The sequence below is a fragment of the Eleginops maclovinus genome, chromosome 8 (assembly GCF_036324505.1).
Source record: "Eleginops maclovinus isolate JMC-PN-2008 ecotype Puerto Natales chromosome 8, JC_Emac_rtc_rv5, whole genome shotgun sequence".
Taxonomy (NCBI): Eukaryota; Metazoa; Chordata; class Actinopteri; order Perciformes; family Eleginopidae; genus Eleginops; species Eleginops maclovinus.
This window is the reverse complement of record NC_086356.1, coordinates 15,246,996-15,272,307: the sequence shown is the minus strand read 5'-3', so window position 1 is coordinate 15,272,307 and position 25,312 is coordinate 15,246,996. Positions and strand designations below refer to the sequence as shown.

At 39.1% G+C, this 25,312-nt stretch overlaps 1 protein-coding gene across 2 annotated transcripts in view; it reads left to right on the top strand.

Moving 5' to 3' along the window:
- Window positions 1–25,312, top strand: part of ttc28 (tetratricopeptide repeat domain 28) — a 104,347-nt gene that overhangs the window by 13,275 nt on the left and 65,760 nt on the right. Inside the window, exon 1 of one of the 2 annotated variants that reach the window (XM_063889385.1) lies at window positions 14,776–14,905. The exons of the other annotated variant lie outside the window; for it this stretch is intronic. Within the exon in view, the coding sequence (XP_063745455.1) occupies window positions 14,879–14,905 (27 nt within the window). The 5' untranslated portion in view covers window positions 14,776–14,878. Of the gene's footprint in view, window positions 1–14,775; window positions 14,906–25,312 lie in introns of those variants that run through there. 2 annotated transcript variants of the gene reach the window in all.

Below are 25,312 nucleotides of genomic sequence, written 5' to 3'. Positions count from 1 at the left end.
GCTTTATGGCATCGATGAATAAGACATATTATAGCAGATGGACCTTTATTTATCCCCGAGGGGGAAATTCAGTTTTCCACTCTGTTTTTTGTAATACACGAACATGTACAGATATGATACACATTAATACACTTTTTTTTTTTAAAGGATCCAGAGCAGAGGCAGCTAGTCTAGCTGCCGCCAGATAGCAGTCTGGGGGTTCAGTGCATTGCTTAAGGGCACTCCGGCAGTGGCCCTTGAGGTAAACTGGCTCCTCTCCAGTACCGGTCCACACTCCGTATTCTTTTCTTCTTTTTAGTCTAATCGGGACGTGAATCAGCAACCCTTCTGTCCAAAGTCCAAGTCCCTACAGGCTGAACCACTTTGGCCCCTGAACCGCTGCCTCCCCTGAAACGCTGCCTCCCCTGAACCGCTGCCTCCCCTGAACCACTGCCGCCCCTGAACCACTGCCCCCCATGAACCACTGCCGCCCCTGAACCACTGCCCCCCCTCATGCCTAGAATACACAGATAATACATGCTTGTAGGATCAATGCATTTTTGGCTGTGGTCTTCTTTTGGATTTCTCGCCTAACAGAAAAATGTTCAGCCTTTATGATGAATTTAGACATTTATCTAGATGGGGGAATGAGTCACCATTGTATTGTGCAAACTTTGGGATAGCATACAGTTTATTTTAGGATTTCTAGGTCAAGTTATAATTAAAAGTCTTTTTTGTGTTTTTTTTTTCATCCTCCGCCACGCTCAACAAAAACCTTTCATATCAGCTGGGATGCCCCTTCATGTCGCAGGACACTAAACTGACATGTTTCAGTGGTTCATGTCTCACACACACACACACACACACACACACACACACACACACACACACACACACACACACACACACACACACACACACATATACACACATACACATACACATACACACACACACACACACACACACACACACACACACACACACACACACACACACACACACACACACACACACATATACACACACACACACACACACACACACACACATATACACACATACACATACACATACACACACTCGCTGGTGAAAGTGGTGTGTCTGAGGCCGGTCACCATGGCAACAATGGTTCAAATTATGGATTATCTTTTTCTTTAGTGAAATTGTTCTCAGGGTTTTAGGAGCTCAGATGACTGTGTGTGTGTGTGTGTGTGTGTGTGTGTGTGTGTGTGTGTGTGTGTGTGTGTGTGTGTGTGTGTGTGTGTGTGTGTGTGTGTGTGTGTGTGTGTGTGTGTGTGTGTGTGTGTGTGTGTGTGTGTGTGTGTGTGTGTGTGTGTGTCAGGGTCTTCAAAGAGGAAAATTACATGAAACATGAAAATCTAAATTGTAGCTTGTTGGCTTTACTTGCTTCCCGAGGGAGATTGCTCTGATTTGTGTTTTGTGTTTTATTTTCCCTGCTGTCTTTTCCCATTTCCAACTCTTTCTGTCAGTGACATCCTCTATATAGCTTAACATATAAACACCACACCCTCCTTGATAATGTTACAAACATATACGTTAATGTTACACGTTTATTAGCTTTAATAATTTCAACTTTTTTGATTTGTCCTTCAGTTTGGTATACGGCGCTGAAGCCCAAGCTTCTGTTGGTATTGAAAACCAGCCGGTCAAACACAAATCAGCGCGATATAGTAAGTGGATGAATACATTTAGAATTTACCCAAAAAAGTGTATTTATGTCATCTGCAGATTTAACAATTAGTTTTTGGGGCACTTAAGAGATTTGAGCTTGGTGATTACCTTCATTTTAATATAATCTAAAAAAAAAACAATGAAATGTTCGTGTTTAAAACTCTCTCTGATTATTCCATATGGAACGTTTTATGCCTGTCCAAGCTGCAGAAGTTTCAATTTTTACATTTTGTCATTATTGTAAACTGTATGTAAATGCATGCATGAACAGGTAGTAGAAGCAGTATAGAGGTAAAGTGGTCCTCCTTTAAGCAATGTAACATTTGTCATGGGAAAATTGAGGACTTAATGCAACCAGGGATGTCCTGAATATCTCCTACCACTTTGCACCTCTATTTGACAATGAAAACCTTCCAAATGGCAGAGGAAAAAAAGTCTTTTGATTATCAAAGTCACCCAATGTGTAGAGACCCAGTGCACGCTCTCCTCAACATTAAATCAAACACAATTACAGGCTCATCTGTTTGGCGGGGCCCCAGTGTCACCGTGCCAAGCTGCCAGGCATCCTCAGCGGGCATATGTGCCACCAACTGTCAGTCTGACGGCGGGGCGAGCATCCACAAAGAGTATCAATAATAACAAAAAAACTATTATGATGTTGATTCTTCATCTTCTTAATACGAAAAATGTCGAAGCAACAACACGCAAGCATCAAAGGATTAATGGACGCAGCACTCAGCAGTTTCACAATCAGATAGGGTTAATTCTTTCTCCAGCTTATCTTTAACCCACAAATGAAATGATATAATAATGTGAGTGAGACTCTTCAAAAGCTGCATTTGCTTTTTTCTCACTCACTGCAGGGAGAATAATCTGGATGAAATAAGTAATCAAATATGCAGCTTTAACATGTTCAGGTCTCCTCCAGAGAGACTGGGCTCTTCATGTACTGTACACTGATTACAGAAAAAGTACTGCGGAAGATATACTATCATATTTCACTGGCATTAATATTTGAATTGTATTTCTCTATATTAGGAATGCAGCTGTCTGTGGCATGTTTCGTGTATATTAAAATAACAACACACTGCTTTCTAAACCAAAATCCCTCCAGAAACAGTGTGGATTAATCTGCCAATTATGTATTTGATTAAACATTTGGTTTATAAACTGTCAGAAAGTAGTGAAAATGCCCACCGTTAAGAGCTAAATAAGGTCGTGAAATATTTTGTTTTCAGTCCAAATCCTCGAAACATATTTAATGACTTCGATATAATACAAAGAAAAGCAGCATATTCCTAAAACTGATAAGCGGGAACTACATAATATCTTGTGTTTATGCTTGAAACATTATTGCATTATTCATTTATGCCAATGCCTAATTATTAATTGACTTATTGCATCTGCTCTGCACATACAAATATGTAAAGTCCACATTTTCTTTGTCTTTTGTGCCTATAAACTATATACCAATCAATTTCGCACTGTTGCTGGGACAACACAAGATATTTAGAGATGTGTCTTAAGCTTTAGAAAGTAAAAAAAAAGTAATAATACAAACAACATTTAAATGCAGCCTTTCATGGACGTGTTTTCATGAAAGACTGGGAAGAGAAAACGATCCTCTTATTCCCAAACAAAAAGGCAGTATTTAATTAACTGTTATCCAGCATTAAGATCATTTCAATATAAATAATTTAAAGCATTATATTTCTTTCAATAGATTATTATAGAAAAGAGTATCCTTTTATTTTTTCTACATATATATCCAACATGTAGTAAATATTACATCTTTTAGTTGATAAACCCTAAAATTACTGTAGCTGTTTTAATGGATTATTCTAATAACTGAATTCATTGACTCCAAGTCAACTGAATTTCTTTGGGTTTTTGGACTGTTGCTCAGAAAGGTCAACAATTGTCATATTCTTTTTACCATTTTCTGACCATTCATAGACTTAATGACACATTTAATTGACTATAATGTGATAATAATCTGTAAAAGAATACCCATTTTCATCCCTATGGTGTTGAAAGGGATCAAATGCTTTGTACTCCCAGAAATCTGTTAATTGCAGAATAAAAACAACCTTAGTGCCAAAGATGTGAATGTGTTCAACATGCTCTCAGCACCTTCTCCTCTCTGATGCTCCTCTCCTGTTATATCCAGTGAGGAGGAGGAGGAGGAGGAGGAATGTTATGTCAGCTGGTTAAATATGACCTTCAGTAGAGTCCCGAGGGACCAGGCTCAATGTACAGCGCTCCACCAACACCAGCGAGCGTCGGTAATAAAGTCGAATATCACAAGAGCGGTGTGTGTGTGTGTTTGTGTTGAAGAGCGTAATTTGCACAATTTAATACAACCTTGCCATAAGGCACCAACAGATCAAATTACTATTAGTTGTACGAGGAAGTGTGTCATGGAAACATAAATACACACACGCGCACACACACACACACACACACACACACACACACACACACACACACACACACACACACACACACACACACACACACACACACACACACACACACACACACACACTGTCCTCTCCTATCATTTCCATTGACCATGCTATTTAGTTTTTTGTTCGACACATACAGGCCTGCAGCATTAGATTGTTATTTTAAAATGATATTCAGCCCTTCATAGCGTTGTTACTATTGTGTGAGTGTGTGTGTGTGTGTGTGTGTGTGTGTGTGTGTGTGTGTGTTTTGTACAGGATCAATATAATCTGTCTGCAGGATGATAACACTGATACTGTTGACTACAGGATCACCTGAGTAGGTGAGCATTAGGACCATTTTCTCCTCCACATTAACACACACACACACACACACACACACACACACACACACACACACACACACACACCCCATCACAGTCATCTGAGCTCCTAAAACCCTGAGAACAATTTCACTAAAGAAAAAAGATAATCCATAATTTGAACCATTGTTGAACAGTATGAACACAATTTATGTTTGTTGAAAAAGCTAGCATTAGTTAATCTAGTATAAACATTAATGCAGATTTAAAATCAAGACTCTCAAGAATTGGAAAGGCTTTCATAAAAGAATGAAAGGTGAATGCATGATCCCTAAAGAGGTAAAGTAAACAAGAGGTACAAACAACACAAACCACTTAAAGTTATTTAAACTGAAATCTGTGCAAATATATCACAAAAACATTTAATGTTTAAACAAAAATGAATTCCAAATTTAAAGTTCAACGCGGTTTGAAATACATGTTCTCTATAATACCATGATTTCCTTCATGTCTTCGGTGTCAGCGCCGATGAATATATTGGACCTTGAATGCATCACCTAAGGGGTTTAGGTTCTGTTAGCTTGTCACTGCTCAATACTGCAGCGGTTCAGAGGTGTTGCCCCTCGCTCCCCTCCCCCAACCTTCCTGCTCTCCCCCAATTCACGAGGGGAAGAGATCAATGTCAAAAGCTCTCGTATCTGTTACTAAATCGATAATTTATTTTCACACACACACACAGCTGGACAGATCTGATAACCAAACACAGTCGCTTTCACTTTGACCCGCATGTGACCCGGCGTTTGACCTCCGAACTCTTGACCTGCACTCGTGTGATTCACAGCACAGGATGTGTGTGTGAGTCTGGTGTCTGTCGAGGCTTATTGGTAACATGAATGTTTCTTGTATGTGGTATGCAAACAGAGAGAAAGATCAAGTCATTTGAATCATTTCATACTTTTTGTAACGTTGCTTTTCAAACAACCAATTCTCATTCTTACAGATCCCATCTCCTGCTTCAAAGGGCCATTTATTTTGAAAAAAACATCACAGAGACGTTTCAATGTTTGCAACAGATATGATTGAACCAAGATCTCTAACTAAAGCTTCCTCACTGAGTGCTGGAAAAAAAATCGATGCTACACACTTGCAGCTCCAGTCTCTTTTTTTTGGGCTATATAAGATTTTTACAAGATGACATTTAGTGCCCACATAAGGTTAATAAAGGAAATGGAGAGACGGCTGATTTATTTATGAATAAGACACAAAAGAAAGGTCATATTTCTCCTCCTCTTTTCTTTTTCTTAGAAATGTTTCTTTACTCCTAGTGTGCTACAGAAAATCCATTGTGAATGGTTTGTAATTATGTTTACTATCAACACAATGAAGGGTTTCACAACATTTCTGCTGAGAATAGATTCTATATGTTTTTCTTACAATATAATCATCCTCCGTACTTCCCCATTGAACATGGACTCCAGGGTACTCTGCAACTTCTACAGGTGCACCATCGAGAGTATCTGGCTGCATCACCACCTGGTATGGCAGTTGCACCGCCCTCAACCGTAAGACTCTACAGAGGGTGGTGAAAACTGCTCAGCACATCACCAGGACGGAGCTGCCATCCATGGAGGACCTCTACACCCAGCGGTGTAGGAAGAAGGCCGGTAGGATATTAAAGGACCCCCATCACCCCAGCAACAGTCTGTTCTGTCTGCTGCCGTCTGGCAGACGGTACCGCAGCATCCGGACCAAGACCACCAGACTCAGAGACAGTTTTATACCACAGGCTATAAGACTGCTGAACTCCTGAGCTCTGTGAATGTCTACTCACATCTGTTTATAGTACACACATACATATATATATATATTATACCCATCTGCCATACATATCTGTTTATAGTACACATATCTGTATATTATACATATCTGCCATATACATCTGCTATACATAATATATGCATCTGTCCTTTCCTCCTCATTCAACAGTGTTAAGTATTTAAATACTCTCAATGTATTCCACATATGTATATATTTCACATCCTCAAATCTTTATTGTGTTGTAAATATTATTCTCTCTTTTTGCACTATTTTATTTATCTTATTTGCACCATGTATGTTGAGTTGTTGGAGGAGTATGGGGTATAAGATTTTCATTGGCAACATATACGTTGTATATGCTGTGCATATGACCAATAAAACCTTGAAACCTTGAAACCTTGAAACCATTGTTGCTTTTGTTTATATTGTGTAGTATTAAGGGGTCTGGCTCTTTGCCATTACAAAAGAATGTGAAAAGACACAAGGTACGGGTAAAGCAAATGTATTTATTATAACTAAACCAACAAAGGAAGCTACCAAAATGAGTTGTGTGAGTCAGTAATATCAGTAGTGTAGATGTGGTTGTGTGAGCATGATGTTTTGTATGCCAACAACAAAGAACAGTGCATTTCATTGTGCAACCCTGTGTGGTACATTTACAAAAACTAGAACTTGAAATGGTGAAGCAGTTGTTCAATTTGGAAACACATTTTGATATAGTTGCAGATTTATTTACTTACATTGACTTAGCTGTCGAACGACTAACCTGCAAAGGACCCCCTTCATGTGTTATCGTGTATAATCACTTTTTTAATCTTGTCTGATCTTGATATATAAAACACTCTTTATCTCTATTATTTTGAGGACATGTTGCTCTCCTAATAGAAAAAAACATGTGGGGAAGTTATATCATTAAAATTGGCATTTATAGGTGACAGAGTGAACCTCAGATTCTCAGAAACGACTCCATTTGGTAAATCCTGAGCCCATCAGAACAAAGCTGATAATAAGAGGTGGCACTGAGACAACAGCAGGTGAAATTCCTGCTGTGCCTGCAGAGGAGAATGAGCGGATTAGTGGGTGTGTGTGTGTGTGTGTGTGTGTGTGTGTGTGTGTGTGTGTGTGTGTGTGTGTGTGTGTGTGTGTGTGTGTGTGTGTGTGCCTGGTGACACATAAAAAGATAGTGTTTGCGGCCATGTATGGTAGCAAAGATGAATGGTCTCATTTGTGGTGGGCGCCTGGAGGCCACACAGACTGATGCCTCCGTGTAGCTGCAGACTTTATCTCACAGTCAGAGCGTGTCCACTCTAAATGCTGATAAATCTGAAAACATTTTCTGTGAGTCAAACTGGGTTTTGTTGGCACCAGCATTTTTTGATTTTCTATACCCATGGCAAAAAACAAGTCATTCTTTCTTTAAATTGTTCAATCAGTTGTGTTTTTGTTAGTTTGTGCTTCATCTGAAAAGAGGTTTAGAGAATGGAGGGTTTTGACAGCTAGTCCTCCGAATTCAATGATAAAATAAAGGGCAGCTCCATCACATGCTTCAACGTCTCATCAATTCACAAAGGCTGTTTCTGTTGCATATGACACATTTTGCTATGTATTTTCTCAGTTTAGATAAACATAAAAACGTTTTGTATTGGAGGTTTTTTAACAGAGTGAGTATAAAATATGTCGATGTTTAATGTTGATGATAGAAGTTTTTGTAATGACCTTGTATTAATCGTGTTTGTTTGCTGATAACTTCCTCTATTTTAAGATATAACTTACCCGTTTAAATTGCTTGAGATAACAGGTGAATAGCATCCGCCTCTGATATCGGGTGAATGCTGTGATTGCTGTCACTGATTGAAAATCCTATGAGACATAGCAGCAGTAACCACTTCCAGACTGAAATCACTTTTAAGGTTACACAGAAGTGTTTCTCAAGTCTGGCAATCTCAAAAAGCTCAGCTACTCTGTCCACAATGCGATCCTGTTGTTTTCACTGTGTAGAGACCAAGCTAAATGCCTCTTTGGAGACTTTAGGACTATTTTTTCCAATATCATTCTGCAAATGAGGGGTGAAATATACAAATTACTCCCCATTTTTTGACTCCATTTATTTATACAGTGACTAAGCAAGCGTCCCAACCCTAGTCAGTGTTGATGGATGTTGAACGAAAGCCTAGTTCTCTCTCTTTCCTTCTACTTTCTTTACGACCTATATCATTTCCTCATTTGCTAGAAAAAAAGCGTATTGATTTTTGTTGGAATGAATGGGATTGTACTGTGGGACTGTGTGTGTGTGTGTGTGTGCGTGCGTGCGTGTGTGTGTGTGGATCCTGATGCTGCTTGTGGTGGTGATATTTCAGGAGAACTTACATCGATGACTGGAGAACTTAGTAAAAGTTGATGCATCACCTGCAACACTCGTTTTGAGTGTTACCTTGAACTTACAGCTAGCGCCTGTAATATATCTTTACATATTCAGTTTACTATTAATCACAAAAACACTATAACTGTGACTTAAAAGATTAATTATTGGGTGATACAAATAGCTGCTGTAATTTCTGACGATTAACTCATGAATAAATCGACTAATCAATTAAGCTCTTATCAAAATAATCCTACAGAGCAACAACTCAACATGGTTTCTGATATCATATTACCATCGAGTGTATTATCACTCTTCTACGACATTAACATCAAAGTATGTGAAATCTTCCTCTGGTTATAGTAGGGTTAATTCATTCTGAAGATTACAAGTCATGCTTTATTACTATGTCTGTTGAAGGTTTTATATTGTTGTTGAGACACCAGGATAATTATTACGACATAAAAATGTAGCACGTTTAATTATAAAACAGTTGTAAATGCAATAAACAACAATAATGTGTCAATAATGCAGCTGAAAGGGACCAAGGAGCGACACATACTAAATCTGTGTCTCCCAGTCCAGCGCGTGCACACACACACACACACACACACACACACACACACACACACACACACACACACACACACACACACACACACACACACACACACACACACACTCTCGAGCCACTACATTCATCACTGCCAAGGTGTGTGTTTAGTAGCCATGTTGGCTGTGGTAAGTGCTCCATCAAATAGACTTTCCTGACATATTGTGTGTGTGTGTGTGTGTGTGTGTGTGTGTGTGTGTGTGTGTGTGTGTGTGTGTGTGGAGTGTGTGGAGTGTGTGGAGTGTGTGGAGTGTGTGGAGTGAGTGGAGTGAGTGGAGTGAGTGGATAGAGACAGAGTGAAGATGCTGGTCAGAGAGATGAATAACACTTGATTTGAGTTGATAAAAAATGTTGTCCAGGCTTTGACAAACATGTCTTCCAGTCTCTGAGAGAAAAGGTAAAAGGTCAAGGTTGACTCTATTATCTCATCGTATAAATACTGTCAGGAAAGCTAGAACAAGCCTGTAGATTATGTTATGGTGCCTGTGCTGCTGTGAAACACTGAAACAAAGCGATACACGCGTAACACTGAATCTCTATCATCGTAACGTTATTACAGAGTTGTCGTGTTTGTTAATGGCTTCCAGCTCTAAAGCTAACTGTATGTCTCTGCTGCTGCATGTGTGTGCTTCCTTTGCCTGCTCCTTACAGGTTGTAAATATGCAGTTTAGAATTTTCATGAAAAAACAATGAGGCTGGTACCAGTCATGAGCATAAACAAAACACACACACACACACACACACACACACACACACACACACACACACACACACACACACACACACACACACACACACACACACACACACACACACACACACACACACATACACTGTTGCTTTATTGATTGTGTCTGAGGGGTGTGTGTTTGTCTAACACAATGGTATGGTATTATTATGGTATTCATGCTGTAGATAATAAGCTGTAACTCATGTGCATTTACTCAAGTACTGTACTTCAGGTCAAGGTAGAGGATTTCCTTTTTTTTGGCACTTTGGTTGCTTTTCATTTTACTGATTTGGATCCCTTTCCTGTCCTTTTAGCACCACGTACCTCCCTGTGTTTTGTTGATTTTAAATATGGATGTTTCTTGGCTGAAGATAAGAGGAACGAAATACTTCAAGATTGATATTGTGACTATTGGATTCACAATTGGTGCATTTAGAAAATGACTTTACTAACAGACCTGAATACCTCCTTCACTTCTGAAAACAAAACATTAAGAAAGCGGAAAAGGAAATGTATTCTTTCAAACAGATTCAGATGTGAATACTAAGACCCTTCTCAGCTATACATCACAGCGAGTGGTCTTCATTCTGCAGATTTCTGAACAATTTCCCTCCTTGCAGTTTGGCAAATCACTCGGCTCATTTCTGCTTTGAGAAACATGCACTGTTTACTGCAACAGTCCTTGCTTTGTTTTGCATTGAGCATCGTGCATGACTTGACTGTGGTCGTATTACAAAGTACTTTAATGTGTCAGCAACAAGTCGGGGGTCTGTGTAGATAGGAAAAAATTCATTCATCCAGCTGAGGTCCTGCAGTGACGTTGTTATGTCTGGCACCCAGCTGTGTGTTGAATGGTCGAAGCCAATCACATTCTCCATAAACATCAATTCAGTGGTAAATGCTGGAGGAAATGCATGTGTTCCCAAGACTGCTCCTGCTTAGATGCCTAGAGTTTGTAGTTGCAACAATAGCACTATCGAAGTAATGTGTTCAGAGTTGGTACTTCAGCAGAAGTAGCTGTTTTTTAATACAGATTCCAGTATGTTTTAATACAGACTACAGTTTTCGGTAGCAGTCCGGTGGTCTTTGATGATATCATCCCAGCAGGAGTCAGATTTCTCTCCCTGAAATCAAAAGAGACCAAAGTCTAACAAGTCTCACTGTACCATGTCACTGACATAGACAACACATTTGCATACTCTATAACAGCTTTTGCTTTATTCTGTGACAGAATATTTTATTCACTTGTACATTAGCATACTCACAGGTTTTAGATGCTGTTGCCTCTTGCTCTTGTGTGTCCTCTTACTCCACTGGTTTAGGGTTTTGATGCTCTCATGTCACCAAAAGTGTTTGGTTGCATCACAGTTATAGAAATGGCATCAGGACTTTATTTTGAACATCTTGCTAATAGAAGCAGCTGGAAATGTGTTGTGGTATTGAGAGGAGGTGCAACTTGTCATCTGCTAACTCACCTTCACTTCTTCCTTTCTGTATCTCAGATACACCTGACTAGTTACACCCACATTACATCACCACAATCCCCCTTGATCTTCTGGGTCTATTGTGTTTCTTCAGATCCTCAACACGGGAACTTAAGGCAGCTTGCATCTTTTTATTTTGTACTACTGAACTGACGTCAACAATAGGAAGTATGCTGGTCTTTAGAGTACTGGAGCTGTGTTCACTGGTCATCTGTCCACCTGTGATCATTGGTGCAAGGCTATAATTTTCAGTCTCTGCTTTATGAATCCTTAAAATCTTGCCAATTACACTGGGCAACCTCCTGCTTACAGCAATTACAGAAAAGAGAAGGAGTACAGCATCTTCATCTCCTAAACTGTGGTTATTATGTAAAATACATTCTCCTTGCCCGTTCCAAATTCCAAACCATTATCAGTGAAAAAACTCTCAAAAAAATATAATGACAACGGTAACTGAGCATGTCGGGAATTCCGAAAAATCACAAGATTGTCATCAAAAGCAAAGCATATTAAAGCAGAATAAATATTTCATGATACCTGTGTTTTATACATTTTTTCATTTATATAACTGGTTGTTTACCAATATGGTGTTCAACTCACCTAATGACTAGATGATGGCCACAGTGACACTTCACACAGAGCTTGAAACCATGATTCTCCTCTAAATCTAATTCGCCCTTGGTTGTTTATTTCTTGAGATTAGGTTGTTCTTTAAATGGCTGACAGTCACACACGAGCAGATACCTCAAAATGTGTGTGTGTGTGTGTGCCTATTATTGGAAATGGGGTTAGTGATCTTTATCCTTCACTGTCACTCTGTGAAGTTCATTTCTGTTATTGATCTGAGGAACCCGTTACAATTACACACAAACACACTTGAATCCCGATTCCGTTCACTTTAACACTGTAATGGAATGCAAGCCTTTGAATTTGACCTTTGTCTCATTTTAAGAAACCTGCTGGGGGTTCAATCAAATAATAATGATGAACACATTTGTGAGTGATGAAGATACAAAAAAATCTGCTGAAGAATGTTTTATTATTTTAGGACATATCCATGCTCGTTTCCTTGCCAAAAGTGAGATGATAGGGTCAATACCACTTGATAATTATGTACCTGTAGGAGTTTAGCTTAGCTTAGCTTAGACCACCCAGCACCTCTAAAGCTCACAGACTGGCATGCACTTATCTTGACTGTTTGAGATGACTGGTGGTTTATGTCTTGGCCGATATATGTTTTTTATTTTAACTTGTTTTTCGTACACATTAAAGAGATAACCTGTCAATTAGTGGACAGGTTATTTGTTTGCAATTTGACAGATTAAGGCTCGCTACTTTCAGTCTTTATGATTAGCTAAGCTTATCATTTGCTGGCTGTAACTTCACATATAGCACACAGACTAGGGTGTGAATTTTTCTCATCTAACTATCCGCAAGATCGTGAATGATCTCCATTAAAGCATTGCAAGATGTCATATGTGAGTGCAGTTCAGTGTAAGAGCACATTCAACGTGAAGCAGCGGCAGGTGATGGCACTTCAATTATCACTATCTCTCTGCTACATCCTATGGGTGCTTATGAATCGTACATATCCGTGTGGAAATGTCATTTTTAATCAACAATATAAACAATATCATTGCTTTAAGTTAAAGTTGATAGACTGTACATGTATCTAAGTACCTGTGTGTCCATTGTGTGTAAGAAAAGCCACAAATCATGTGATACCTGTTTCATCCTCCATTGATTTCCAGTCTCTCTAGGCTCCTCTACCAACATCACTGATACTCTCTGCTTTGCTGTGCAGTCTTGTGGGTGTCAGAGCTCTGTGTCTTTGTTTATGGAGGGTAGGGGATCCTGAAGGCTTTTCTCTTGGACCTGATGTCTCTGCCCTTTTAACTCCCCTGATCCTCAATAATATTACCCCCAGCTCCGATTTCAAACTGCCTCACTGCCACCCTGTGTGCAGAGATGCAGAGGAGGTGTCCGGTTCTCTCCATCCTCAGACATCGTTTACTTTCAACTCCTTCTACTATTATATATGTGGCACTTCTGTGAAATTCTACTATACCTCTTAAGCTAAATAAACTATTTGAAAACCCTCTGTGATCAGCATGAAAAGTTCCCTTTTTAGAGATATGTTCTCACAGGACAGTAGAAAATCTTATGATGCATTGCTTTGTATTAAACTATCCAACAGTATTTAAGAGGAGTTAACATGAAATGTACACATTAGTGCAGCAGTAATAATAATAATCCAAAACAGTCATACATAATAGTAAATTACTGACACTCATCATCTGATATTAACCTATAAGAGTTTCACTTGTAGTGGATTCAATTCAAAGTGTGGTATTAGTAATTTTGCCTTAATGCATCTAAATACTTCTTCCACTAAGTAGTATTCAGATATTTGACTTAAGTAAAAGTAATACAGTTAAAATCCCAACATTCAAATACAATAAAAATAAATGTGCATCAAAATATACTTTAATTTACCAAAGCAAAGGTACCAATTATCCACAATGGTCCAATTTAGACTTGTATAGAAGTATTTATACTTATTGATGCATTTATGTGTTCAACATTTAAATTCTATACTTGGTAAAGGTGGGGATAAGGTAAATTATGATATACACTGCTGGGTAGTTTACCTTTAATAACATGCTGTATGTTTTTAAACGTATTTATATATGTGTATTAATCATCTAAATATGCAAAGTAACTAGGAACTAAAGCTTTAAAATAAAGTGAAGAAAGAAAGAAATCATAACAACTGCTCCATAATTCAGTGGAATAGAAGTATAGGTAAAGTGAAAATACTCAGGTGGAGTAAAAGAACCTCAAACTTGTACTTAAGTACCATACTCTAATAAGTTACATTCCACTGGCCACACATGCAGCAGGACTATGGGTTTATAATTGAAAAAGGGGAGAGTCGAGAGAGAGAGAGAGAGAGAGAGAGAGAGAGAGAGAGAGAGAGAGAGAGAGAGAGAGAAGAGAGAGAGAGAGAGAGAGAGAGAGAGAGAGAGAGAGAGAGAGAGAGAGAGAGAGAGAGAGAGAGAGAGAGAGAGAGAGAGAGAGAGAGAGAGAGAGAGAGAGAGAGAGAGAGAGAGAGAGAGAGAGTGTAGGGTTTCAGCTCTCCTGTTTCTCGGTTCATTTGAGTCCTCAGAACCGGGGAGGACGTATGATGCTCTACACCATGGATGACAGGACTATACACTGTTCTCATTTTTACCGGAGTTTGGTTTCTTCGGTCATCGCGGGATTATAACTACACTAACAAACTCTTTCGCGTCTCCGTTCCTCTCCCTCCGAGAAGCCGGCGGAGGCAGCTTTAACTCCGGGTGTGAGATGCCTCTGCTGCCGTGTGTGCATCGCTCCACACCGGCTGTTGTGACACTTTAACGCTGTACATATCTGGTTTACAAATATGATGAAATGGCAGCCCCGGAAGAAGGTAAGAGAGCTGTGTGTTTCTCTTTTAATCGACTTTTCTCCAAAGTTAAAGCGGAATGTGGCGCGTATTTCTGACTGGCACCGTTTGGGATCAACAGGGCTATTTAAACACTCTCACTGAGCGCAGTCACGGACACTTTATTACGGATAATCCGTTAATAGCCTGCATTTCAGAAAGACACGGCAGCCACATGTCTGTAGGATTATTAAAGGATTACGAGAGATGAAAAATTCCATAAAGTCGCGTTAAACTGCACTATCCACCACCTGGGACACTGTAAGCCAACTGTATTTCTATTATAGAGAATTAAACATGACATTAGGATCGAAATACGAGTTACATACTTGTATTAACACAAAAAGAAATGGAAAAGTATGTGTTTAATAATGCAAACAATCTACAAATGCTCCTGTGACAGAATTGATATAATATCAGTTATTAAATAGAAAAGAGGGACCACATATTGAAATACAGGACACAAAGAAGGTCTTTTTACCCTGCTGGGTGCTGATCAGCAGGTGATAATGATTTCACTTGATTAATGCCTCTTCAAAAAATGCCTGATTTTCTCCTGCACATTTGTCTGAGGAAGATGGAAATGAAACTTGTGTATTTAGAGACCAACAGTGCAGTCCTCTTATGTGCCCTGCACTTAATTCATTAAAGCCCACATGTGTTCTTTTGATTTGGTATTTGTGACTGTTGTAAGAATATGTTGATTTATATGCAGAAATGGTGTGGTCAACAATATTTGTAATTTGATTAATCGTTTAAATTATTAATAATATAAAAAAAATCACTGCTGTAACTTAATTATTTAATTTTTCTCTCATGTTGGAGTAAGTGATTGATCAGTTAGGCCTAATTGTAAAATAATCAATAAACTGATCAAACCTAATGTATTTTCTTGTCCTTTAAGCACTCAGATGTATTTGCTCATAAATGTATACAGACATTCATATTCCCCAGAGGATGAATCCTAAAGGGAGCCCTTGACTGGAAATATGTAGGATATTTTGAAACCTCCTCCATCTTTTGAGTGGGTAGTGTGAACTGGCTTGCGATTTCATGCCTAGCCACATTTGTCTCTGGCTCAAAGATCACAGGGAGCCTCAGTTCCCCTGGAAAGAGGGTGAGCCCTGATCTTAAAGTGGTGGATCCAGCTGTAATAACTGGGGGAGCTCCCACTGGGGAAACGTTCCTCTCTCATCCAGCGGGAGTGTGTTAACTGATAGGGCCAGACAGTCAGCTGCTAGTGTGCTAATGGCAGTGATGAGAGGAGCAGAGGAACCATACATCCGTCCTGTGTAGTTCACTGTAAACACCACCAGTTGTTTGGTGTGTGTGTTTACAAGTTTTGTGCAAGTAATTAAATAGCAACAGTAATTAGTAGTTAGTTTTACTTCTGCTTCTGTTAATGCCATGAGCATTCTTGTTTTCAATGGTGTTTTTAAGGAGCAGAAATGGCAGATGCAAAACAGGGGAAATAACACCATTTTACATAATGCCCTATTTAAGATTTCCACATAAGATTGCTCAATAAGCGTGATCAGCTATACATGTGTCTAATTTCCCTGTGTTGTCCTGCTCATGTCATGCTTTGAACTCCTCTGAGATGAGATGCTTGACCAGATACAATATGTGTAAATCCATTGAAAAGAAGATTAAAAAAAAGAAGCACATTTCCAAAAGGTGTTTCAGGTAGTCCTAAAGGTGAATATTTATGAGAACTTTATATTATGAATTGGCAGTTTTATGACCAAAAGGTTTCTAATAACCCCTTTTTTATCTCTTCTTATTAAGATCCCTCCACATTTAATTTGATAATTGGGCATTTAAACGCTGTAGACTCTAAGTAAAGATGCATGGTTTCTTTGTGAAGTCTTCATGTTGACCGGACACCTCGCTGTGGTTGACATGTTCGGCCTCAGGATCCTCTCAGGGTGACGAAAGCCTCTGAAAGAGTAGACCTCTTGCAGTGAGTGTTGTTGTGTGTCTGCAGATATACTGTACAACAGCTATCTGCCTAGTCCCAAGGGCTGTGACATTGCGTAATACTCCCTTTAAACACTTGTTGCTTTGCTGAGTGTTTTATTGAAGCTCGAAAAAGCACAAACACTTGGAATCGTCTATTTTGCAGCTGAAAGCAAATTGAGTTTAGGCACTGTAATGTATTAATAAGAATCAGACTGTTTTTAACGATGTAAGATGCCATTAAATCAATAACCCCTTTCTGCTCAGCACTACAAATTAGAGCTGATGCATGTACACGATCACACGTACACATGAAATACACTCTTGTGCAGATGCTTCACACTTTGCCTGTTTAAGCTTTTTTGATTCTGGGTCATCTGTTGAATTGAAATTAAACCATGATAGATGGATTGATATAAAAAAGGGCTGAGAAAAATGCAGGGTTTAAAAGAGTGTGGAAGTAAGAGAAATACATTGTGTGAGTGAGAATGTTCTCCTTCACCCGGCTAGTCTGTGATCAGTTCCATCTGATTCCTGATTGAAATCTGTCATCTAAGTGTTGGAAGAGGAGGAATGAGAGAAGGGTGAAGGAGTAGTGAGCTGAAGGAATCCTTTATTTTAAGAGAGACAATGAAGAAACGGTTAAAGCTGGACTATATGTGGTGTATCTGACAGTAATATGGTTTCATTTAGATTTTGAAGCATGCAGTTAGATGGCCTCGATTAAATGTTCATATCCTCTGGAGTTTCCTCTCTTAAGATAGTAGGTGTGTAATGTTTGCTCACATTTGGCCTCATTAGTACCTGATTTATGACTATTTATCTCCCCTTGACCCAAATAGTCTTAATGTATGAATACACATCTATGAATTTAATCTGTGTAGGTGATTTATTTCAAAGCATGATTATTTTAAAGCACACTTTTACTAAACTATGCGCATTAGAGTTATAACATTTTCTCTTAGAGCTGAGCAATTTGTATTTGTTAAACATACACTGAATCAATTCACTATATTTAAAGTAAAAGGTGATGCTTCTAGTGATGTATTCACAGAGAAGTATCACAGTACTCATAGCGATTAGAACATTGTTTTGGTGTTATCGCCCCACATGTTTTGTTCACTCTCACAGCTCTCTTTTAACGGGTTTACAGCAACTTTAAAAATCTATTGTACACTACCTGTCCAGCATGGAAAAGCACACAAAGGAAGATTGACACATTGGAGCATAAAGCAGCTAAAGACACAGGTAATTCACTTGGGAGTGGGTGGAGACCAAAACAGAGCAAATATTGGACTTGAATTTACAATGTCAGTTCCAAGTGGCCAAGAATAATAAATGCTGCTTCAAAGCATCACTGATTTAATACTGCACTGTTATAAAGTTCACAGACAAATTCTAGAGAAATTCTTAAAAATGTGAAAATGATTCTTGACTTTTAGTCTGAATGCATTATACTCCAAAAAGTTCCCATAATGCAACTCCATATCGAATGTAGCAATTCCTTCACTAAAAGAGAAACTTCTCTGTACAGTGCATAATGTTGGCAGTAGTTATGTTTCCCTTTCCACTGATTTGTCTAAACAGTTGTATTAGGATATAAATGAAGTGTCTAGAGGAGGGGGTCTGGTTTTAAAGATGATGGTGATATTGTGGTTCAGTTTTAAGTGAGCTGGCGGTCTGAACTGGGAATAAATGGAATCAGAGCTGAACATACTGGTGGTGTGAGGCACATTCACCATGAGACAAAAGTGTACTTGTACTTAGTGTACTGTTTTGTTGCATGTGTATGTTTCCCCTTAAAGCTACACCAAAGGTGTATTCGATTTTATTTTCATGACTGCATTGTTGATATTCATTGTAACTCCCCTGCAACATGGACTGCAGGTCGGTTTCAGGGACTCGCTTGTTTTTTTGTTTTCAGCGTATGAAATCCGAAGTTTCTCTCGGTCTCTGAGGCATTGCTATTTCACCCCGCAGGAGTTCATGAAATTTCATATTGTGTTGTGTTCTGCTCCGTCGGATTGGCAATGCACTGGGTGTAATGTGTTTACTTACAATGCAGTTAAGCTGCTTAAAGCTACACTCCTGCCTCTGATTTAAGACTTAGCCTCTTTGCACAAGGGCTCAGTCAGACATATTATTTGAATGTCCAATGACTAATCACCACATTCTTCTATAATCTTGTGGAAAGATGCACTGCAGGCTAACAAATCTGAAATCAATTTTTGAGTGCCATGATGTACCGACATGTGATGATGAAAACTCAGAGGATACAAACATAGATGCCTTTTGATTGCATGAATAGTAGTGAGTGGAAGATTTCCACACACTTTCTCCCTTTATATGAACAATGACTGTTCTTTCTATTCATGTACATATACTATAATGCAGTGTGTTGACAACTTTCAACAGAGAAGCAAAACTAACCTTGAACTATGGGTTGTTTTTCTGTTCTGAGTATCCTTTTCTTATCCTGAAAATATCGATATGAAAGCCTACAAAATGATGGCATCTATAAATATAAAAGGATGACAAACCATGTGAAAACAGTTCAAGTTCAGAGAGTTATTGCTTTCCTTTTACTACCCCTTTTCTTTAAAAACTCAACCTCGAAAGGAGTTGTTATCGGTATTCAGTTATGGGTATTCAGATCCTTAGCTTTTAATATTCACAATGTATCAGGGATATGTAATGTACACTCTAGTCAAAATGGTGTTTTTAGCAGTCTTAATAGGCCTAGGACTGAACCAAAAAAGTGATGAACAGAATTACATTTATAAGAACGTCCTTGGTTGTGCTGCTTGTATTTTCTTTCTTTGAGTTTTGGGAAGCGGAAAATGGTTATGCATAAAGGAATTCCCTCAGTGGTGACCAAAGCTAGACTCTCTCTCAGAACTGCAGTGCATCTCCCGGCTGAGAGGACAACGCTCATCATGTTGATGGAGCTGTGCGGCTCCAATATCCTCTGGGCAAGCCTTTTCTTTTTTTTTTTCTAACCCCTCACCGTTTATTTCAGGCGTATCACCACGTCTGTTCGCAGAGATACTGTCTCGTACTGAACCCTAATCTGTCCCATGGATGATGTTATTCCCTTTCTTTCTCTTCTCATTTCAGCTGCTCCTCCCTTCATTGTTATATGGTTCTCTGGAGAGGAGCACGCGTAAAACACTTTTTATTTCATACAAGTACAATATAGACAAGATGAGGACAATGAATGGCTGCTCTATGCCACATAACCTCCACCCGTACTACTACTACTAGTACTCCTCGTCCTTCTGTGCTTTGTGTTTTCTCGCCTTTTGTCATTATGTGTGTGTTACACTCGGACTGAATGAGATATAGCTGTCACACATCACCACACATACTCTAGCTCCTCTACCATGCTTTACCATCTGAACCAGAACAGATGTGCAGTAACATCAGCCCAGTCTCACTTCATCTATCCATAATGACTCACTTTATCTGTGAATGTGTTTAAAATGTATGCCTACTGGGAACTCTGTTCGACTGAGCCAAAGTGGGAATGTCTCCTTTCATTTAAAGAAAAACACTTATTCAGGGCTTTTACATTTGTCTGTGCTTCAGCCTTTTTTATGTTTAAAAGTGTATAATCTCCTGCCTCCTGCTTGATTGGTATAGTCAGATGACTGAGAGGATTACTCTTTATTTTTTAATGGTCTTTCATGCTTTTAGTTTTTAGAAAATCTTCTTGACAATAAACAATATTTTGTGTGAAATGCAGAGCAATTAAAGTAGTCTGACAATTAAAGGGCTGTTATGCTTTTTGGGGTTTTCCCTGTGCTGTTATATAGGTTTTGTGCATGTAAATGGTCTGTAAACATCCCGAAATTCCCTCCCGAGGGAGTTTCTCTCCCTGAAGCGCATCCATTGGTCTCCTTTTTGTACCTCTGTAACATAAAGACATCACTGTGTAACACTTGCGCTTCTATAGTCTAGTTCTCCAACACATTGTACATGATAGGCTAAGGGCGATACATCTCTAATGTGTTGACCAATCACAACAGAGCCGGCCAGCTAACCAATCAGAGCAGACTGGGCTCTGGTTTCAGACAGAGGGTGAAAAGAGGTATGTATGAGAGAGTATGAACATTAAAGCTTGGAGACATGTTACAGTAGAGGCACTAAGTACAAATATTAACCTGAAAATGAGCAGTTGAGGGCCCCTTTAAAGGATATAAAGAGACAAGGATACCTCTGAGCAACTGTTCAAAAAGAATAGAAAAGGTCATTACTTTTAAAGGTAAATTTGAAGCTAATTATCAAAATATGTGCTGATTTAAGGAGGAACTGGTTTCACTTCAGTTTCAGGTGTACAATAATGCCTATAACAAGCTAGAGTCAAAAGGTGCTGTTGCTTGCAAAGCTTTTCTTCACACTTAACAATGGAAATCGGTGAGCTTAAGCTCAACAAGGAAAATCATGAACATACCGTGGACATGCACATCACAGTTAAAACGACTTAAATGGTCTCTGAGTTTGTTTTTTTGGTGGTAGAGATGAAGTTATTTCTGATTATTTGGTGTAAGCCTATATTCTTTTCATTCCATCACTAGCCACACACCTTTGTGTAGCCTCCACAGTGAATAAACCTGACTCTGTAGCTGTGCTGTAATGTTGGCAGAGCAAGCCTTGTGTCCCTTAACAGCATCAGGTGGGAAATGCTTGGATGCATAAAACATTTGAGCATAGCTTTGTGTGTACCTTGTGTGCTTTATGTGGAAGCAAATGGGATTGAACCAGTTGGGGGAGTAGGGGAGCGTGAGAACACCTCCTAAATGTTTTATTTAAATGAGCTATGTGGCACTGGAATGAAAGATAAGCCGCAGTCATTATTTTGTCGGTGCAACACTCTAACAACCTCCTGCCCAGTTTCCACTGTGATTGTGGGTGTGTGTGTGTGTGTGTGTGTGTGTGTGTGTGTGTGTGTGTGTGTGTGTGTGTGTGTGTGTGTGTGTGTGTGTGTGTGTGTGTGTGTTGTCTGGCAGTTTGCTTCTCTGGTTGGATCCCCCTAAACTTCTACTCTATTATTCATGTTTGTGGGTGATTATTGTTAAGGGAAATTACACTATGTGTACATCTTTTAATAATTTCCCAATGTACAGACATGGACGAAATTGTTGGTACCCTTCCATTAAAGAAAGAGACACCCACAATGGTCACTGAAATAACTTGAAACTGACAAAAGTAATAATAATTAAAAATGTATTGAAAAATAACAAATAAAAATCAGACATTGCTTTTGAATTGTGGTTCAACAGAATCATTTAAAAAAAAAAAATACTGAAACTGGCCTGGACCAAAATGATGGTACCCTTAAGTTAATATTTTGTTGCACAACCTTTTGAGTCAATCACTGCAATCAAGCGATTTTTGTAACTCTCAATGAGACTTCTGCACCTGTCGACGGGTATTTTGACCCACTCCTCATTAACAAACTGCTCCAGCTGTCTCAGGTTTGAAGGGTGCCTTCTCCAGACTGCATGTTTCAGTTCCTTCCACAGATGTTCAATAGGGTTTAGATATTTCCACATTTTCGTGATGGTTTTTACCTTTCATCTGTATTTAATGTCCTTTTCCCTTCACTTGGTGTCATTATTTTGATTCTAAACTGAAAATCAGCAGTATAGCTCTCTGTCAGTTAACATTTAAACGTGACTATAAAAGTTCAAGTAAAGTTATATCATTCAATTTGAGAATTGTACCACTTTGAAATGGGCTGGAGTTGAGACATATACTGTACTTCTGATCACAGAGAAATACAGTCAAGGTCTCTGTTACCTTGATAGAAGAAAAAACTGGTCTGTGCCATGATGGGAATAAGTGTGTGTGTGTGTGTGTGTGTGTGTGTGTGTGTGTGTGTGTGTGTGTGTGTGTGTGTGTGTGTGTGTGTGTGTGTGTGTGTGTGTGTGTGTGTGTGTGTGTGTGTGTGTGTGTGTGTGTGTGTGTGTGTGTGTGTGTGTGTGTGTGTGTGTTCATATGTGTATATGTTTGGACGCTGGACCTATTTTTAATAAGGCAATCGTACCTGCTCCAAGTCTCAGGGGAGCTGACCCAACTGTGTGTGTGTGTGTGTGTGTGTGTGCAGGTGTGTGTGTGTGCAGGTGTGTGTGTGTGCAGGTGTGTGTGTGTGCAGGTGTGTGCTTGCATGTACAAAGATTCAAAATTAGTTTTTTGCCCTCCATCTGCCGTACTCTAAGCTGGTATGTCACCTGACAACCATAGAGCTTTTTTGCCATGTACAGTAAGTTTGTCTTTAGTTGCTTTTGCTTAGTTTTTTATTAACATCCATTCTGCAACTATACCCACATTTCCCCCACTGGAGTCATTTAAGGCCAACTCATGTATTAAATGATCTTATCTTATAGTGAAAAGTCAATTCATGAAAACACAACTCACAAAGAAAAGGTTTTAGCAAACAGACCTAACCTGTGTGAACTGTAGTGGAATCATATTTCTTGGGTTTGAATCAGTTCTTCGAAAATGTAAATAATACTTTCAGCAGGACTTTGTAGTTTGTGCAAATGTGTTTCCTCCTGTTATCAAGTGAGCAGTGAGACAGGAAGTGTAGAGGGGGAATGTTTGCTGTAAATAATGCAGATAAAAAGCTCTATAAAACATGACAGCTTTCCAATACGTATTATCAGACTCTCCTCTTGTAGTCCTGCAGCTAGTGCGCGTGTGTATTGTGTGTGTACAGCTTGTTGTGTGTGTTGCCGCTCGCTGTATTCATTGCTTCAGCTTAGCGAGGCAGTGGGGAGGTACAAATGTCACACTGTCTGCAAAAGCTAAGCCTACTGACTGTGGAAAAAGTCTCCGGAGAACTGTGAGAAGAAGGAGGAAGAACTGGAAGCCACTTCAGAATATGAAAGTGCTGAGTGAAAGGTGGAAAACATCAAAAATGTCTTCAAAATTAGTCTCTCTGCACACACAAACACATACACATACCATCTTCACAGCATCTACGGCCTATAATCACATTCCAGAGCGTTTCTTCTGCCAAATTAATTTATAATTGGCAGACAATGTGCGTGACATCACAATTCACTGGCTGGCTCATATAGAAGCAGCTCGTCTAAATTGAGTCTAAAGTGGGCCATGCTTACTGATGAGCCCGAAGCGTTAATGAAAGAATAAAAGGAGCAAAGAGCATCACACATATAGAAAACATGGAGGCAGAGAGGAGAAAGGGAGGTGTACTAACTCTGAAAATTAATTGCCCTTTGGGACCGGTGTCATTATTAATTATTGTGTGACAGCAGCAGCCGAATGTGGACTTCTTCTGCGTTCTAACAACCACACTTGAGTGATCTCCTGTGGAATAATGGAGCTTTTATTGGAGGAAAATAATGTTGTGCATCTCCTCTTCTTTTTTTTCCAGTGTATTTATTTCTTGGGTTCCATCTCCTAATTGGTCATTGTTGATTACACCTGTATTTTTATGTGGTCAGATGACACATTAGGGCATGCATCATGCACATAAATACATTACTATATTAACAACATAAATAAATGGAATAGCCCAGCCCCCCCAAAAATATAAATAGTCTCCCTAGTGTCTCAGAATAGTGTGTGTGGTTTTTGGCTGAACTATTCCTTTAAATCCAGATTTATGACACTAATATATTTTGGTCTAAACTTCCTCTAAATATATCCTTACTTTTTTCTAAAAGAGAAATGTTTGGCTGTTCTCTGTTAGTTGAGCTCACTGCAAGCCAGTGTCTTTAAGTGTTAAATGGATTGATTCCTAAAGGATGTAAAGTGCTTCCAATAATAACTCAATTGACTGATCCTTGTGCGTGTAGGTGTGCTCACATCAGCATGCTAACATGGTCACAATGGAAATGCTAACGTGCTAATGTTAAGCATTGGCTGGTGTTGGTTAAGCAGATATAATGTCTTCCTGGTTCACTGTCTTAGTGTATTGTGTGAGCATGCTAACATTTGCTTTTTAGTACTGAGGTACAGCTGCGCTTTTATTACAGGGGACTGACCTTTTAGCCTCTACCCCCCAGCTATGGAGTTTGGAGAAATTAAATATAGATAGAAAAAATAAATCTTTATATAAAGGTCCGAAACAAAAGGAGGGAATAAAAAAAAAGTAACTCAATTGCAATTCTGTCTGCTACTTCAGCACCACGGACAGCACTGTGGATTTATGACCGAACATCAGAGTTTTCAGAGCCATATTCAAGAGCCATACTACTAACTTGTTCAAACCTCAATCAGATAAAGGATCAATGAGTGGGGGTGACTAACATACTCAGCTAAACAGCCCCTGCACTCGCCATACTGCTTACAGATGGAGGGAAGGAAAAGCTGGTTAACAAGTGGCATGCATTTGGATCATAAAATAAAATATTGGACAAATATAAATATCCCCCTGACCATGATGCTAAATGAAAAGTCAAA